The 19,622-nt window shown below is 36.3% G+C and overlaps 1 protein-coding gene across 1 annotated transcript; it reads left to right on the top strand.

The window, feature by feature from the left end:
- Positions 1–5,111: 5,111 nt before the first annotated feature.
- On the top strand, positions 5,112–16,430 carry FTO (FTO alpha-ketoglutarate dependent dioxygenase; the record flags this gene model as incomplete). The annotated part of the gene is given in 3 exon segments (XM_019619754.1): positions 5,112–5,189; positions 10,139–10,796; positions 16,287–16,430. Coding segments are annotated over 3 exon segments (880 nt in total), but the record flags the coding sequence as incomplete, so codon positions are not given.
- Positions 16,431–19,622: the final 3,192 nt, after the last annotated feature.

The raw sequence follows: 19,622 nt of genomic DNA, 5'->3' as shown, positions 1-19,622 counted from the left end.
TTTGTTTTTTTTTTTTTTAATTAATCACGTGAAAAAATGTTGGGGGATAAGGCTGTGGAAGTTCCTGTGAAGCAATGGCTTTTTTTGTAAATGGGATCTTATTATGGTATCACAAAATTTTGACCGTATAAATTATTTAATCTTCCTTTTTCTCTCACTTGAGAGCGCTAACCCTTTTCTTCATCAGCAACCTGAAGTAAATCCACATTCTGTAACAGTTAGCTTAAAAACAACAAAACCACACAGACCCTACTGTGCATCCTTATGGAAGGGAAAAGTTAATAGAAGGGAGGGGCTTATGGAAAGCCAAATGTTTGTGTCTGAGCTTGAGGTTAGGTTCTGTTGTGAGAGTATGTGTTTTGTGTGGGGGAAGTAAGGGCTCCTTTCTAATTCTGATAATCTCCTGTGAAACAAAAAGCTACTAATGAAAACAATATGGAGGTGGAGATGATACTTCCTTCATCTTTGATTAGATGTCTTCAAAAAACAAACAAAAAAAACTCAGACCAAAACAGCTGCCCCTGGGAATTTGTTGATGGTGCTATTTTCAGCATACCTGGCACACTGGTACTTGCCTGAGGAGGTGATCCAAGTATTCAGCCTGTTCTCAGCCTTTTGCAGAATATAACAGATGGTTGGTCCTCAGGTTATTGAGTGTATGATATCCTTGCCAATAATGAAAATATGACTGAGTGAAAATCAATAATTGTAAAAACAGGAAGACAACAGGAAGATAAATGCAACAGTGAGATGTTAGGTTTGCCTGAATTATCTTTCCATGCATGTTCTCCATTGTGGGATTCATCTCCTGCTTTGTTCTGTGTAATGCTGATTGTAAGGTGAAGGTACATACCCAACAGCTGAATGCAAATTGCTTGCATTCCCTCATATGCTGCAAAAGCACTTGTCTGAAGTTTAAAAATTGCCCTCTTTTCTGAAATACCTCTTTTGGGGAGGAATTATGAGATGTACCTTTCCAGAGCAATGAGTAACAGCCGTGTTTTTGGGTAGCCGGCTAATTAGAATAAAATATTTTAACTGCTCATAAGAGGGAGTGCTTATTGTAGAACTGAAAGCCAACATGTCTAAATATTTGATAGGCATTATTGTCTGTCCATGTCTTGGATCTGTGTTTGACTTTTTACATCTGTATGGGATGCTGCTCCAGGCCCGGAGAGATTACTTGGTGTAGCCAAACTGATGTTTTCCCTTGTGTTCATGGGAAATGCAGGGCAGCAGACAGCCCTGGGGGTTATCTCGGAGGCAAATCCTCCTGGCATTGTCTTAAGTTGGCTTCTGTGCATAATTGCAACTTCTATAATAATTTCTTGAGTGCATTTTATACTAAGTACTGGAAAAACAACTTTTCTGCTTAATGCTTTCAGATTTTTTGTGTGTTAGAAATTGTTGAGATGTTATGGCCTTAAATTTGTTTTCAGCAGTAATTTCAGTAATAGTTGAGTGCAGTTACTTTTCAAAACACTGTTTCAGCCAAAATAATGATCAATCAGTTGGAAGGAGAAGATTTGATGAAAACTCAATAGAAATTCTACGTTTGAGACAAACCTGTGTAGCATAGTTATTGAAGTTCTCTTTTACAATGAAGAGGGAAGTGAAACCTTTTAAGAATTGAAGGCATTGACAACCTGCAGGAAAATGTCAGCTGCAAAAACTGTGCAAAAACAAACTGTGTACATCATACTGTATTTTGATATGTGACTTCGGTGTGGATTGGCTTTGTTGTGTTTCCTTCTCCTGCTCTGTAATGTTCAGTGCATTACATCTGGTGCCATGAAATAACTTGTACACATTTTAGTTAAGAGATTCTGCTTATTGCTATTCCATGTGCTGAATTTTATACCCAACCTCTTATCAGTATATCCATTTATTACTAATACATGATCAGGTACTATTAGTATTTCAGGACATTCATTGAATGCTCTGTAATTGAGTATTAGTGTTTTTGATATTCATTCCGGTCTCTGCAAGCCCAAGTGCAGCATTCAGGAAAGTTCCCTGGACAAAGCACAACGTGTGCTGATGTTATAGGGATGGTGCAGATGGCATTGGGTGGTAGTCTATGAGGCTGTTCAGAAAGTAATGCATCCTATTTTATTACATGGCCTATAACAGCAGAGGTTGATGCTGGCGTTACGGCAGTAGAGGTTGAACTTTCCCACCAGTATTGTATTACGTTTTGTTGCTGTGTGGCAACAGAGGGGCGGTCTGACAGGATGGCGTCTGACATGGAAGCGCGTAGGAAGAAAAGGTGTGACAGTGAATTACTCCGTGTGGAAAAAATGGCACCCATTGGCATTCATCAACGCTTGCTGAATGTTTACGGAGGCCAACAAGTGGATGTGAGCACAGTGAGGTAGTGGGTGGTGCATTTCAGCGGCAGTGTCAGTAGTCACCTCTGCTGATGCAGGTTGTTATGAACACGGCATGCGGGCTCTTGTTCATGGCTGGCCGCAATGCATGGTTAATAGTGATGACTGCGTTGCAAAATAGCGTGTTGTAGCTGAGAGTTTGCTGGATCAAATAGTGCTCTTTGTATCTGTTGTGGTTTTTCCATGGAAATAAATAGGAGGCATTACTTTCAGAGGGGCTCACATGTGTAAAAAAAATCTGTTGTTTAAAACATAAGAAACGATGTGGATGTGTGAATAAACTGTTTTGGCATCAGTAGTTTTTAAAATGTAAAAAACCCAATTTAGCAGTCTATCTTTAAGATACCTTCAAGGAAAGGCAATTTTTTGTATGCGAGGGTTTACTTAAGGATTAGACGCGCTCTGTGCAGTGCTTATGTAGCAGTGCTTACACTTGGCATCAACCAGCTGGCGCAGCTAGATCCTCAGACTTCCTTTTTTTGACTTTTTGGAGGTACTAGAGAGTGGCTTGATGCTTCTGACATCCGTGTGACAGCTTCTCGCATAGGAGATGAGCAGTGCGTTCCACCACCCAGCTGTGTGTATTAGTCTGTACATCAGCTGAGGCGCGGCACTTAGCCAGATCTGACAATCACATGTGAGCAAGTACTACCTATACACAAGAGTGCATTTCAATGTTGTGTGTGTTTTTGCCAGGAGGCTGAGACTTGACAAAGAAATTGTCAGAATCTCTCTTCTTCCCACCTCTTTTTCCCACAGTCGAGCCCATGTTTGAAATGCAGGATTTTTTTTTTCTGCTGTTTAATGGGTTTTATTTTACAGCTGACAAAAGCAATCTAATGTTTTCAGTGATTTCATGTAATAAAATTGTAGCAAGCTTTTCATAATAGAAAAGAGTTATTGTTTTGGAATATACAGCATATTAGCGTGTCATTTTCTGCCAACATAATCTGAAGCTGCATTATGCTCTGCTTCACTTGATGTCAATATATAATGTGTCCCCAATGGAAACTAGAGACCTAGAAAAATTACAGTTCTACTTTCCAAATTCCAGTGCTGCTATGTTGTCGGTCTTGTAAGAAGAACAGCAGATTGTGAATGAGGAGATGAGTATGTGAGAACTGTCTGCTCAAATTTCTATTTGGCTGCGCTGGTAGTTATAAACCCTAAAATCTCCTACCCTGCTTTCATAATTTAAGTCTGCCCGTCTTCTGTCTTGGTTCCTAAATTTCAGTTGTTTGCCACCACTGAATAAAATGTGTAGCGTTTTTCATAGATCACCTATCCTTGTTTAGGTGTTTGTTATGAGCCAGGAGTTATTGCGTATAATACTTCCCCCTCCCTTTTTATAATAGGATTGCCAGAATGTAAAAAATCTGTTTTTGGTGTATATGGAACATATTAAACAGTTGCAACCTGGAAAGACTATGAAAAGGGAAATTTATGAGAAGAATAAGAATTGTTGCTTTATAACAATGAGCTCTCTATGGAATAAGCAATTTACAGTGACATCTAAGTGATGAAATATGCAGTTCTTTCTGTATAAATATGTTTTAGAAAACTGTTAGTTATCTGTCCCTCCATTTATGTTTTGGTTATGATGATTTTTTCCTTTGTATCACAACCCTATTCCTTTAAAAACTGTGTTCCATTGTCATCTGTTCTTCCTCTTGCAACAAGTTGAGAGCGAGCTGCAGTTTCAGTTATTTTACTGGTAGTGCTCATGTAGCTGAAAATATTGCAATAAAAATGAGAATTGAATGCTTTTGTTATTTGGAATACTCCAGATAACAAAAATGGCTTTATGATCTTTGAGTTGTATTCCTATTAGTAAGTTTTCGTTAATAAACAAAGCTTTTATAGAAACCATCTTTGCAGGATAGAAGAAAAAAGAAACTAAGGAAAAAATGGAAGCTTTCTTGGCCAGTTTTATTAGTTTAAGAAACAAAAACAAACAAAACAAACAGATCTTGGAAAACTAAGCTTTTTTTTTCTTAACAATTCATCAGTGATAGTGTTGACTAAACATTCCTGAAGCAGAGGTGAAGAGAGAGTTGAGAGACAGAGGAGCAGAGAAAACCTCCATGCAGTCAGCTGGTTCTGAGGTCACTTCCAGCATCAAACCAGAGTTTCTGCTGGAATTGCACAAATTGAGTATGGCATTTTAATTATTGTCAGTGATGGTTTTCAGTAGATGGTTGTGTTTTCTGATTGTTGTATTGTTTTTTTTAGTGTTTTTCATTCGCCTATTTTAACAATCACTTTAGAATGTGACCAACATTTAGGCTCATTATTTTAATAAAAAATTATTAAGCCGTTCAATGGAATAGTCTCATATCTGTTAGATCCACAAAACAAAGTAAAAAGCAAAATAAGAAATGAGTATCAAGGTCCAAACTAAGCATAGGTTTGAAGAACGTTGGACCAACATGGATTTTCATCTGTGTAATAAGGTTTGATTATATAAAGAAGCATTTGAGAGAATAAATGCTTTCTCTGAAATTACTTAAGGTGAATTGCTGTTAAGTGGAAAAGCTTCACTGATTTTTGCATCTATTTATTTATTCTTTATTGTTTTTCCAGAACTGATGAGAAATAATGGCACATCTGCCTTTTTAGTACAACTAGTTTTCTACTTCCTTTTATCTTACTTCTTAGTCTGACTTTGTGTTCCAATATTCTTAGTCTAACTTGCTGCTTCAATTTTACTGCCCAAAACAGAAAAAGAAGCTTCTTGAAGAACTTGGAGAGGGCAAACTTCCATACCTGACACCAGCTGATGCTGATTTCCATCATTTGGTAATGTAGTTCTTTCAACTGTACTTGTTTTAAACTGAAGTGGCTGTTTGCATTGAACAAAGCTGTAGTGTAAGACACACTGTAAATACTTTATATGATAAAAGTCTCAACTGTTCTGCTTCTTCATGATGACTGATAAAAATAACATACTTTCAGATGGTGTGAAATAACACCTCTAGAATCAAAATAGTCATGGATGAAAAATTCAAACTTCATTTGTTTCTAGGATTTTGACGTGAGCAGTTTTTCAAGCTCAATTTTGTTTACTTCCATATTGGAAGCTATGGGAATTTGTATTAATAATTACTGAAATAAAAATCTGTGTTGTATGAGTAACTAAATGTCTTATTTATTTTCCCAAGGTATGTAGCCATGCAATTCGTGTAACAATGAATCATTGTTTCTTATGCTTCATGGAAATAAAGCTAACTTTGTCTTTCTTTTAATGTTTTTGCAATTTGTTATATTTATGATTTGACAAGATTTGGCAAAACAGGAAAAATATTTCTTGGCTTAGTTCTACTTTTAAGCAATAAGTAACCCTTAATTTGCCAGAGAAAACGAATGGTGAAAACTAAAATTCATGCTTCAAATGAAACCAAACAGAAGTGAAAACAGGCCTTTTCAATTGAAAGTTTTGAGGATTACCATGAAATGAGTAGAAGAATAATCTGTATCTGCCTTGGATCTTTTTAGATCAGCTGGAATCCATATGGCAGAAATTGTAAGTTAAATCAGATCAAATCCAAACACAGTAAGATAAAAAGCGTAAGAAGGAATCTCTTAAGTTGAACAGCTATGGCATTGCAGGAATGTCACCTGCCTTGCATTGACATATGGCTGTATATGGTAACAAACTCCTCACTTGCAAGGATGAATTTCTCTTTTGCAGGATGTCAATGCCAAGAAAAGTTTAGCACATTCAGCAATTCTTCTGTTGGACTCTGGATTACAAGTCAGAAGCATAAAATCAAACACTTTTATCATAGGAGGGCAGTTGTGATATTGAGCAGTTTGTTTATTTCCCTTACATTTCTACTTGATTTGAGTTGTAAGGTGCTTAGGAAAAGCATGGTTTTCTATAATCTTTGAGTGCTGACCATAGTGGAAGTAAGCTCTTGGTTGGGATCATTACCTGTAAAAAGACTTGCAGACTTTCTGTTGTGGTGCACTTTTGTGGGAGTAGGAAAGGGAAGGTGAACAAGCTCTTGTTAGAAAGTCTTTCCTTCTTTTTCTGAAAAGTTCTTTCCAGTCTTAAGCCAGTGTTCAGGAGGGCCTTCCTACTTTAGGGACTCAAGCAGCCTGGTGTTCTCTCCTTGCTTCTCCTGTAATATATTTCCTCCTGATGGCTTTTTATGTCTGCTCTTGCCCATCGTTTTTTTCCCCCCATCTTTTAAATACATAGTCTTAAAGAGCTGACACGAAAAGAGAAGCTATTGCTGAGGCTGTCCATCTTGCCTGATATTAGGAATTTATCTTCATCTCATTTTCTTCTACTTAAAATCAAAGAAATCTGACTTACTCAAGCCTTAGTGGAGTTCAGATTTGTTGCAGTTGCATTATACAGAATTATGAATGAAGTCAGCATATTGGCAAAACAGACTATCACATGTGATAAAGTTCAGTTTTGGAGCTTGTTTTTTCAGGAGAGACCAGCCTTGCTGATGTAGGAATCTGCCCTTTCTAAAGCAGAATGCTTTGAATGTGTTGGAAGGGTTAGCTGAATTGTAATTCAAAAGCTACTGTCTACTGACAGATACGGAAGTGTACAGTCTGAACAGAGCTAAGCAGTTTTATCACTAGCAAAACTTCACTGGCGTCCTCTTCCAATAGGTTTCATGGCTGATGAAGTATTTCAGAAATGGCCCCCAAACAATTGGCTAGAGCAGTGTAATATTTAAGGGTGCTCGTGAGCAAATAAGTCTATATTAAAAAAAAAAGGCAATTTATGAATATGTGAAATACAAACTTATTTCATGGGGTAAGATTTTATTTATTAAGGGATCCTTGTTGCTGATTTCCAGCTCTGTTGTCACTTTGGTTTCCTCCATAAGGTGACTGATATGTAAGTCAGAACATAGGTACATAGATATACTTGAAATAGTGCGTGACAGTCAGATGGAGAATCAAGCATCACATGTGCCTTTTTTTTGTCCTATGGTTGCCAGTCACACAACCACTTCTTTTTTTTTTTTTTTTCTCCCAGTGAGCAGAGAGTTGACCTTTAATACTTGCTGTCAGAGTTACAACATGCAGTACATGATTCCTCCCCCTTTCCCATCCCCCCCCAAAACAGCGAGGTGTCCGGTATGAACCTAACGTTCACCCTGTGCTCTGATCCCTTAATGCCTTCCTTATGTTAGACATAGCACAACGACTCGTTGGAGATTTAAAGAAGACCAAACTGTTTTCTTGTCATGTGTCGGAAACGTGTTTCCATTTCCTGACTTCTGAGATAGCAGTGTAGTGTTTCTTTAAGGTAGAATCTTCAGTGCAACACGTAAAATTTAATAATAAGGCAGTTCTTCAGCATGTAATCTTAAAACATAATCCAAAGGTAACGTGCCTCTGACTTGATCAACAAAAGGGCATGGGAGACATTACCTCTGCAGTTTTGAGGGGCAGAGTACAATATTGTTACTTTGGTTAAAAAATAAAAAATAAGTGGTGTGCTTCCTTTCTAGTACGTGATTTCAAGCATTTAATTGCTTTTCATCAAATTGTTATTTCCCTGCTTCTCTAATAGTTTGGAATTGTATGTGTTATTCATACCAGCAGTGCAGTGTGTTTAGTGATATGATAAAAGATAGTAAAAATGATTTCTGTATGTCAAAATAGTCAATATAATGTGATTGTTGATTAATCTGAACTGAGTATATGGTATGTGCAGAATTATTAATGAAACAATTGATGCAATAATTTTATGTCACAACATGTAATATTTCATAATCATACTTCATAACAAAAACTGTAATTCCCATCAACCTGTACCCACACATCTGACTGTAGCCTGTTGCTGTAAATACATGAAATCTGCAGTTACTACCTTCAGTACTTTGTCATTAAGGATTTTTTCCTTGTCCTGTTCAAAGGCTACAAACAAAAAGCATCGACTGAAACAAGTTGAATGGTTCATGACCTCTAGAGGAATTGTTCCAGGCTCTTGGCAATTCTTTCTCCAGTTTATTTTCAGTTCTTTTAATGAAAGCTGGGATCCAGTGTTCTGTGCTGCACATTGTAGAAGGAGCTTCAAATAAATATCTGGAAGTATTTTCAAGCTTTGGTATTTAGAGTTAAGCATATAAATACTCTTGTCAGAAATTATTGTTATCTATAGAAACTGTTATATCAAATTAACTATTCCCCTCTTTCTAGGAAACTACTTTTAAGAAACTATAAAAATGTGTGAAGAAAGGGAGTTAGCTTCTCTCTAAGAATTGACAAGCAATGGTGTCAAGTTCTACAGATGGGCAGAGAGTTGTATTTTAATCATTACTGCTAAAGCAGACTTCCTTTTGCATTCACGTTTTTGCTAGATCCATGGTCATATGAAGTCTTCTGTTAAATGTTGTGACTCAACGTGTTGTGTTGCTGATGTATAACTGTTTGCATGCAGTAAAATGTGCATACGGAATGACTGGTTTGTATTTTTAAATGTACCTTTTGAAGTTTCTTTCCTGAAAGTCAGGTTTAGATCCCACTTAAAAGAAGGAAGTATTAGTGAAATGGTTTTGAGCTTGATTAGGAGCCCACAGGTGTATTGTAGTCCAATATAACGCTTTTGTGTTTGTGGTTTTGTTTTGTTTAAAAGTGCTTTGAATGTAAACTATTACATTGGAAAAATGTTTAGATCAGCTTTATGCATCTGTGTGCTCTAGCCCTGTTCCCAGTGCCTTCAGGTTTCACCTTTCTTTATTTCTTTTCCCATAGCATCATCAGTATCTACTTTTCTCCCACAGCAGTGACTTAGTGAGAAGAGGAAATGAACTTAGTGAACAGTTCTGAGCTTCCAAAGTATTCATTGACACCCAATAGAGTCACATTGCAACTTTTCCCTTACTAGAGAGCATTAGTTTGCATCCACATAGCACATTAGAACATCATTTGATGTTCATTTGATGAAATTTATTATCATAAATTTTAATGAAAAATACAGTTAATATTGTCTACTTAAGAATTTATTCTCTAGTGTGTGTGTTTTGCAAAACAATCTCAACAGTAGTTAAAGATGATTTACAGGCAGCCAATAAAAGCTGCAGTTATATAATGCTTCCTTAGAAAGTCATATTAATGAAATAAAATTCCTCCCTGGAGTGGGAAGCAACGTTTTACATGCAAAGAAAAGATGCTGCTGATTAGCAGTGTCATGCTTTGCTGGGAGTTGCTACATACAAAGCCTGCTGAATTCTGATCTCCAGCTGGTGTGGTCAGATGGAGATGTGAGATTAAAGGATGTTGCTGGTGGGGGGATGAGAGTAAAATAAGTTTGGAAATTTTTATAATCAAAAAAGAGCAGCTAGCTGGCATCTTGATGAAGTGACAGTAGAAAGGTTGCCAAGGATGGAATGGACTGCCAAGGAAGACTTTGGAAGAGGTACAGTGCAGCAGAATGTTGTGGGGTTTTTTGTTTTGTTTTGTTTTTTGATACATTGTATTTCAATTTCTATTATTTTTACTACATGGATAGTTTAGGAAATAATTTAGTGGGGAAATATTGGTGGTAGCTGGAAAGTTAAACTGGATGATCTTTGAAGTCTTTTCCAACCTTGGTAATCCTATGATAAAGTAACAAAGTCTGGCATCTGACATTTATTTCCTTACCATATTCTAAACTCATGCTTGATAATTCATCCATTTCTCCCCACACATTCTTGAATATGCCAAGTACTTGTTTAAAGGAAAAAAAAAAAAAAGTAATTTTTTGTTGTTCTTGCTTTCTCCTTTAGCAGAAGACAAGATATTCCAAGCTTATTTTCAGAAAGTCGGATACAGTACCTGAAGAGCTCCATCAGATGGTTCAAGAGGGCTTTTTGACCTTGAGGAAACACAATTGTTTTTTTCAAGATCTTGTAAGGATCAAAGGAAAAGATTTTTTTACGCCAGTGTCTCGTATATTAATTGGAAATCCAGGATGCACTTACAAGTACTTGAACACAAGATTATTTACAGTTCCTTGGCCTACTGAGGGCTGTGAAATAAAATATTGCAGTCCTCAAATACATGATGCTTGTAAAGCATTAATCAAACTTAATGACTACTTGCATATTGAAGCAGTCAAGGCATTACAAGGACAAAATCTGTTAGACACCAAAGATATCAAAGACACTGCTGTAATAGATAGGGAGCAAAATTTTGCTACTTCGCTTATAGAGAAAGGGTCTTTTTCAAAAGATCAAAGCAGTTGCTACGTACCAGAGGATGACTACACAAGTCTAAATAACAGAACATCTTATAACTTGACTTTATTAAATTATATGGATCCACTACAAATGCCGTACTTGAAACAAGAGCCTTATTTTGGAATGGGGAATATGGCAGTGAGTTGGCATCATGATGAGAATCTGGTTGAGAGGTCAACGGTTGCTGTGTACAGCTACAGCTGTGAAGGTGAGTGCTTCTCAGCTTTGCAAACATAACACTAGAATTCAGACACTTGATTTGAATTTGTAAATGTTATTTTGGGTATCATTTTCAGTTGATTTCCAGTACTTACAAGAATCCTTTGTTTCCTTCAAAACATGAGGAGAATTCACATTGATTTTTAGAGGCTTTGGCTAAAGACCATTATACAAAAATAATAGCTTATATTTTTCATGTGCGGTCCGTTGCTAATTTCTTTTTTAGTCTTGAAATGTGATGGGTTGCTTTTTTAACTTAACATTCAGCTGAGATCACCATGTCTATGTTTTCCTAGACATAAAACATCATTTCACCTAGCAAACTCAAGTAAAAAAAAAAAAAAGATTCCCTGACCAGTCAATGTCAGATTCTACCTATCACATTCAAGTAATGTAATAACTCTACTTGATTTTCTGAGCATAAATAAACTGTCTTTTAATAAACCACTGTGGCGCTTGAGACAATGAGGATCTGGAGAATCCCCTAGTATGAGGAAGCTGGACCTTTCAGAGCTTTACAGCTGGTACAGATTTCCTTTGCATGGAGGCAGAATCCCCAACCTGTTCAGAGTTGAAACAGCAGGAGTCCTGGGAGCTGAGTGATCTTACGGCATCCAGGTAGCTCTTTGACTGTTCAGAGACTCACAAGTCAGTTTGTGTGGTTTTCTTTTTACTTCCCTTTGCATTTTGGCATTATTTGTTGTGTAGTTATTTCATGAAGTGCTATTAAAGCATGTAATGCTATAGATGAAATAACTTTACTTGCTTGTTCATTTGTTCACATTTTGATGCCATAGTGAAAACGTGATGTTGGAAACTTTGTTCAGTGTTATTTAAAGTAGAAACTGTTTTTAATTTGCCAGTGAAGAAATCTGAGAGCCAACACAAAAATGATGGAACAAACTGATATTGTAATTAGCATCACTGTTTCTTTTATTGTTTCTAGTGTCAAACTGTCATAGCAACTTTGCATGAAGTATGTTTTAGAGCAGCAAAATAAGATAAATGTTTTACTAAATGCTCATCTAAATAGTAGTTCCAAATTTTGATCCATTTAGGATTTATAGTAGTACATTAATTTACAGACATCACATGGGAATGTTGAGGTTAAAAACATGTTCAGGATTTTAAGATAATAAAGCTAATAACTGATTTGTGTTTCCTTCTCTATTTATAAAAGTGAATTGCTATCCAAATACTGGTAGAAAAAGAGTATTTTCAAAAACTGAATTTTATCCATGGGCATATTCCAATGAATATCTCTTGCTCCAGTTGTAGAGTTTTATTGCTTAGCAGAGCATTAGCTGGTGCTGAAAATGTCTTTTGAAGTAGAGATGTTTCAGATACCAACATAACAGAGATGGAGAGTAACCAAGTCACTGCTAACGTCCAACATTTTCTCACCCGAATTTCCCATGAACTAAGTTTGAGGTTAGAGTTGTAATTTTCTCTGGATGCTTCGTTGTATCTTGTTTGGTTTCTTTCTATAAGAAGTAAAATAAATAAATAAAACAACTCTGTTAGCTGGCAAGGCAATGTTGAAAAGCTTAGCAGAGCTGAAGTTAGTTCTGTTGATGAGTGATCCAGAAGGAGCTCTCAGGTTTATTCCTATCACTGAACCTAATGACTATTTCATTGCTGCAGGAATTGGGAATAAAAGTAATTCATATTTACTACTGATGTCACTCCCTCACTAGGTTTGAAAAATAAGATATTCTGAACTTGTGGAAGTTGTTTTGAATCAGAATAAATCTATATTTGTAGTTGACAAATAATCTTAGCTATGCTTTGCTTAATGGATAAAAGTCATGGAGTAGTGTTTTGTACAGGATGAGAACAACGATATTAAATGGCTTCTAATGTCAGCAGTATAGTAGACATTGCTTGTTGAAAGAATAGAAATGATGCATAGAGAAATAAATATTACCCTGGTATATTTAGACACAACGTTCCAGATGAAAACCAATAAGAGCAATGTCAATAAATATTCCAATTCTTGTTTTCTTGTGAATGTCAGTTGCAAGAGAAGGCTAATGTTAGGATATAGATATATAGATTACTAGTGCCTAACTAACCTCTTATGTCGTGGCATTTCAGTAGTAAGACAGATGAAATATCTCTGGGTAGAAACTCATTTTTTCCTGCCAGCTACTGAGGAACAGAGTTGGTCTGCTTTTTTTACTTAGCTTGTACATGCATGTGAAAACTGCTGTGGAAGACTAATAATTCTGATGTGTATTTCATTAAACCTTGAAAACGTGCCCAAATACTTCTAGATTCAGGAGGAAAAAAAATCTGTAAAGGATGGTTATTTTTTCTATATTTATTTAATAATGGTCAGTTGGATTTAATGACTATACTGGATGTTTACACTCCTTGTTTTTAGTAATATGTTGGCAGTGATTCCATCCTCTCAGAAATACTGTTTGATTTAAAGTTATATTTAGAATATGGTCTGAGAGAGAACATTTAGGTTTCAGACTGCCAAAGACCTCTTAAAGATTTTGGTACTAAATAGCAAAGAAACTTTCAGGGCTACTTTTACTTTCTTCTGCTGACGAACCATAACCAAACAAGATCCAGGAAAACACAAATTTCTTTTTGCTCTGGACCTAGCCAGGACCAAAACTGACAAGATCAGGTCTTAGAGCTGCAGCATCTCCAAAATTGGAGCTGTCTGCCTAAAGCCTAGTGATGTGGCCAATTTTTTTCAGCTACATTCCCTTTCATGGTTCTATCCTTAGTGACAGGTTTGAGCTATTATGTTGTAGCAACCTTGTTACCCAGTTGCACCATTTTGGGTTACAAGTATAAAGGTTTCTTGCAGGCCAAATTCTATAACCGTTAACAGAGTTCAGATCTGCAGATATTTTTATGTTATTTCCATTAATTGCTGCTGTGTTGGACCATTTCTGTACAGTTTACTCCAGAATAAATGGATGTTCTAATGTGCTATGTGGATGTAAGGTCCACATGATTTATTCTCATGTACCTAAGGTTTAGATGCATTCAAATGTTTTCACTTAAATATGAACTGTTAACTTATATACAGCATTCAGTCATGCCTGAGGGATGACACAGAATTTTATAAAAATTTCATGTTATGTAAAAGTTTGTCAGTGATACCTGGAGATGTACTACAAGTGTTAAGATGGGTTTTTTTTTTTTTTCACTTCTCGAATAGTTTGCATTTGAAAGCTAGTAGCAGCTTGCTTCCATTTGTTACCAAAATAACATGGTAGGAGCAATCAGTTTCAATTGCTGCTGGTAATTATAAGGTGCAGTAATTGAGAATACAGAGAAAAGGAGCCTGTGAGCTACATTTGAACTCTGTACTTAAGCAATAAAAAATTTATCAAACTGCAAAAAATAAGTCATTTTAACGAGCACATTCCAAAGGTGCTGGATTTATGAGGAGACCCCAGGAAACTTTCATTGAAATTGCTGTCTCTGATTGTAGTTCTATATTTTATTGGTGCCATATTGTGAACAGTGCCGCTGCCAAAGTGAATGGGAAAGCAGCATAACAGAGAGTTAACCCAGAAAGGTTACCTCTTTTTATAATATCCATGATGTATTGCATTAAAAATGCCTTGAAAGCCATCTTATTTGCAGTTTTCAGAAAACATTTTTTTTTTAAATTGTTACGATTTATCTGAATGGGTCAGAAAATATGAAAGCCCCTCGAAGACTTCAGTATTGATTTTTCTGAGTGTTTGCTCACTCTTGTTTTCTCATTTGTGTGTTCCCTGGTAGAAAGGCCTAGAGCTGCTCCTGAGCCAGAGCTGCAGCCAGAGGAGAGCAGCAGCAGTCAAGAGGAGATATGGGGAATGGGTTTTACAGTAGGAGTTTCAGCTGAGGTCTGAAGATCAGCTTTTTGAGATGTTTTGGCTCTGTGCTTCCTGCTTCTAAGCAATACTGAATTGACACAGGAGAATTTATTAATTATTAAAGGTTATCTCCAGCTAAACAAACATTGCAGTAACAATGTGAGATGAATGACTTGAATGTTTTGGAAGTGAGAGTTCAAGGTCACTTATCTGCACGTGATATAGTAAGATTATAAATCTGTGTTATGGTATTTTTCTAGAATTAAATGAATACTTAAGTTGTAGAAAATCTTACACAAAAGTGGATTTGCAATGGGCAGTGAAAGAGACACATGAACTGTTGCTAACTAACAAGCAATAATTATGCATTCTGCATTGTTGATGACTTCTAACAGTTGACTGCCATTCTGTGCCAGCTGCTTATTAAAACTTTGTCCTCCGTCAAAATGCTCTGTTACATTAGCCATAAAAGTGTTACACCATGGCTCCCAAATACCTTGTTATGAATGCTGGCTGTATCTTTCAATTTATACTGTGGTGAAGTAAGCTTCTGAAAATAGTTCTGAGGGATTAAGCTCCAAATACTATTTTTATGTAGTGGATTATTTTTTCCCCAAGCTCCACATGTTCGTGTTACTCAATGGTAAGAAAAGTGTTGTGACTAATGCATTGAAATTTCATGGCTCTTCCACATTATCTGTCATGTTTGACTAATAAATTTGAAAAAAGTATGATAGATAAGATTCCTAGATTATTTCCTGAACCTGGTTGGTCTAGATACAGTGTTTTGTGCATGTAGTGGAGGTGCTAAGTCAGGCTTGAAGCAGTAATTGAGCACCTGGTGAGAAAGCAGGGCCAACCGAGGGGAGCTCAGGTACATGCAATGGAGCTGATTGGAAGGGGTGGAGCCAGGATCCACCTCTTCCCAAACCTCATTTAAGTGTTGGCAGTGGAGATAACAGATCTTGCAGGAGATTCCTGTGTACTTGAGGCCTTCCAAAGGTAATCAGCTTCTTTCCTTTGTTTCTGTGTCCTTGGCTGTTGCATTTGAGCAGATCTTCACTTGCTGTAGCCTTGGACCTTGCTGCCATGCTGTCATTGCTGCACTTCCTATTGCATTACAGCATTATATGTGCACATTATTTCACTTTGCTTCAGTGTGTTATTTAGTGAAATTACAAATATATTAACAAACCTTCAATTTGACTTGAAATAATTTTTAGAAGTTAGCTGTTCTTACATCAGTGATGCACCTCTTTCATCTTTTTCTTTGATTGTATTTCTAGTAATCAATGAGAAAAGCTGGTATTTATAAAACTCTCATGTGAATTGACAATGTCAGAAAAACTTGAGTCCGTTATGGACTTTGGTTTGCCTTTACTTTGTAGTTAACATGAATTTTTCATCGTAGTAAAATTACTTGCAAGAAATTCTTAATCTCTTACAATATTTTTGTACACATTGTCTTTTTTTAACCTTGGATAAGTTGCTTACACCAGATGGAGATTGTGGAAAATTTAAGCCTGTTCAGTCTGTACCCATGTGGGTTATCATTAAGTGTCTATTGTTAGACCAGGTATTGTATTTTATGGTTGTCATCTTGTCTTATTATCTTTATGTTCATTTTTTCCCCTCATCTCTCTTTAAAGATTCATCAGCTGAAGAAACTACTGATTGGAACCTGAAGGGAAGAGACCCAGCTGTTTGGCACGTAGGCTTGAAGGTAGCATGGGACATAGAGACACCTGGATTAGCAATACCACTTTACCAAGGCGACTTCTACTTGATGCTTGGTAATTTTCAAGGGCTGGGAAGTTGAATGTTCTGTTGAAAATGCGGAAGCTGATAAACTTTCACTCCTTTCTTTCAGTTAGTAGTCTACTAATTTAGCAGAAGATCTGCCTTGAATATAAGGCAAATTCCTCCTATTCTGACCAATTCCAGTCGATTTTGAGGAACTTTCTCTTCAGTGTCTCTTTTGCTTCAGTGAAAAACAAAAACAAAAAATTGAGTGCTTTTTCCCTGTCTGTTGTATAGTTGGAGTTGATAGTTCAAGTCAGACTGTAAAACATAAGTAGGATTTCTTCAGATTTTGTGACAACTTGAACTATCCCTGTTCAATTCTTATATTTGTAGATGCCAGTTTTTGTTGTTCTTAATGCAGTTTTACTAAGTAACTCTTAAGAATTTGTCTGCCTTGTTTAACACAAAAAAAATTCCTGTTCGTGAGGTTTGGGTTATGATTTTGGCTACATACTACACAAACAATGACTGCAGCAGTTATAGTTTGGTTCCATGATTCCTCGTGTATCCATTGTACTTGTCTGTGGATGTTTTATTGGTCACATTTAGACATGAAGACATGACATTCCCTTTGTTCAGCTGCACTTTTCAATGTGTATATTTGAACATATCCATTTCCCAGTAGTGGGATTAAACTAAGATCATAATGAACAAAGCTGACATACTTTAAGAGTGAGACTCAATGTCTCATGTTCAGAGGATTGGAAAAAAAAATACAATTAAACTGAGCTCATTTTCTTGAAGCTGAGCTCAAACACAGCTTTTCTTAACCGAAGATGAGGCGTTTGGTTAAGACTTGTTGGCACAAAACTATTATTTTCTCTTTTGGCTTGTGTTTTTCTTGTGTTTTTGTTTGAACAAATTGAATCATAAATCACAGAATCAAAAATATGAACCAACTCTGACATGGTTGTGTTTGCCTGCAAAACCAACCCACTTAACAGGCACCTTAGAAGAAGGAGAAAGCTTTTTGTGTCTTGGGAGGTAGATAATACGGAACTCCCTTAAGATGGTGTATCACATAGCCAACTTATTGGGCTCAGCAGTTCTCTTCATTTTACCTTGTGGCCTCTCAACAACTATGAACAAAGTTTAATATATGCAATATGCTTTTTGTCATCTTAAACAGTACTGTTTTTTATAGTTTCCTCATCAAATCATGTGCATCATCATCAATGAAGAATCTGTAAAAACTGGGATGCCTGTGTTCGTAAGTGCATTCATACACGAACAGGAAAAGTGTTATGATGTGAGCTTCTTTGATACAGTGGTGTAGATGTGCAGGTGTACCTCCCCTTTTATATTTGGAAAGATATGGGGCAGTAGCATGGAAGAAGACAGACATTTCTTATATGAAAGTGAAGTTTAGATGCAGCTAAACATTACTAGAAAGACAGTTATTAATCTGTTTGTTCAGTTCTGGTTCAGGCATCGAGTAAACCTTTCATCTCGTCTTAACTGACTGGAAAGTTTGCGCTTAATCAGCTTTGCTGGACAGCAGATTCAGAAGGAAAGTAATAAAGCAAGGGCTATGACCACTATTTTTATTGCACTGTATTGTAAATTATAGTTGACTGAGTTACCAGACCATAAGGATATTTCTCATTCTCAACGGAATGCATGTACTGTAACTACAGTCTTGGGAATGCTGCATGAAAGTTGGCTCAGAAAATTAGTTTATGTAACAGAAAACATGATTATCGTGTTTAGATGGAAACAAAGGTTGTGTTAAACATTCTTCAGAAGATAATGTGTAAATCACTTTCTTATTAATGCTTCACAGAGAACTACAGTTAGCTTTGTAGACCAGGTATTAAATAATCTGCCTTCGCATTCTTTCTCAATTACTTAAATGATACATATAGGTAGATGTATTTGAGTGTTTCTAATTGGCAGTCATCTACCAGTATTCTCAAACTTTTATTTAGTTTCAGTGTACATTGTAACTGACTTTATTATGTTCTGTTGCTTGAAGTGAGAGACGGACAATATTGGTGGGTGTATAAAGTTTTAGTTTTTTTTACCATACCAGTTTTGCTAACTGACTTCTCAGGGGAGACATCTTGAGAATATGTCTAAAGGATAAAATATGATTTTTTTCTAAGAGGTAGCTTGACAGTAGATAACACAAGTCTAGCTTAATTTATCTAGTCCCTTTAAGCATTATGTCTTCCAAAACATCATTTCAGTAAGTGTAATCATCTTGCTGGCATTTTATTAAAAGCAGTGGAAGCAGCATGCAAAGTATGTAGAAAATGTAGTATTATGATGAGTGTTGCACCTCAGGGTATCAGCTGGTAGCATCTGTTGATGTAGAAGAGACCAACCGGTAAGACTGTGCTCTTTCTTATGAGCTTTGATTCATCCAACTGGAGTGACTAACTTGCAAGCACTGCAGTCTGTTATTTCAATTTCTGAAATGGTGTAATGCTTGCTTCTTTATGTAAGAATTGTAAAATACTGATGTGTCAAATTCAGTATGCTGCTTGTAATTCAAGTCAGGTTCTAATAATTCCTGTACCCATAATAATTCAACTGTTTCCTAATTTTGTGTTAATCTAGTGTATGGAAACATGGTAACGTAATGTTTCTTTGAGAAGAGTGCAAATATAGAAATTAGTGAATCCTAATCTATGGGTATTTCATAGTACTACAAAGGATATTTAAATTTGTTTTTGCATTTCTGGTAGACATTTAAGACTTTAGCCTGTTCCCCTCTTCAATACCTCCTCTATTCTGGGAGGGATTTAAATAAAATGCAGTCTTAAAATTTACACCTTCGTTCTCAGCATTCCTCACCCATTTAAATAATAAGCCATAATACATGTTGGTACTAACCATGAGGTGATCAAATCCATGCATTTGAAGATACTGCAATAGTATTAATGTATTTTACTTAATGAAACAAAATGCATAATTATTCAGTAACACAGGCTTTTTTTGAGGTTAGCCTTTCTTGATACGAAAATATTTGCTGAAGGTCTGCAAGTCTACTGCCTAAAAAACCCCAAATCTGAACTTTATATCACTCACAAAACGGAAACACTTTAGCCCAATTTAGAATAATATATTGGTCTGCAGAGGAAGTGCATACTGAACCCTGCTGTCTCAAGTACACAGTCAAGGGGTGTCTAATATGAAACGTGTTGGGTGCATGCAATAAATCCAAAACGTGTGGAGGT

This window comes from Meleagris gallopavo, chromosome 13, assembly GCF_000146605.3.
Source record: "Meleagris gallopavo isolate NT-WF06-2002-E0010 breed Aviagen turkey brand Nicholas breeding stock chromosome 13, Turkey_5.1, whole genome shotgun sequence".
Taxonomy (NCBI): domain Eukaryota; kingdom Metazoa; phylum Chordata; class Aves; order Galliformes; family Phasianidae; genus Meleagris; species Meleagris gallopavo.
Note: the sequence above shows the minus strand (reverse complement) of the source record. Positions and strands in the feature narration are given on the sequence as shown.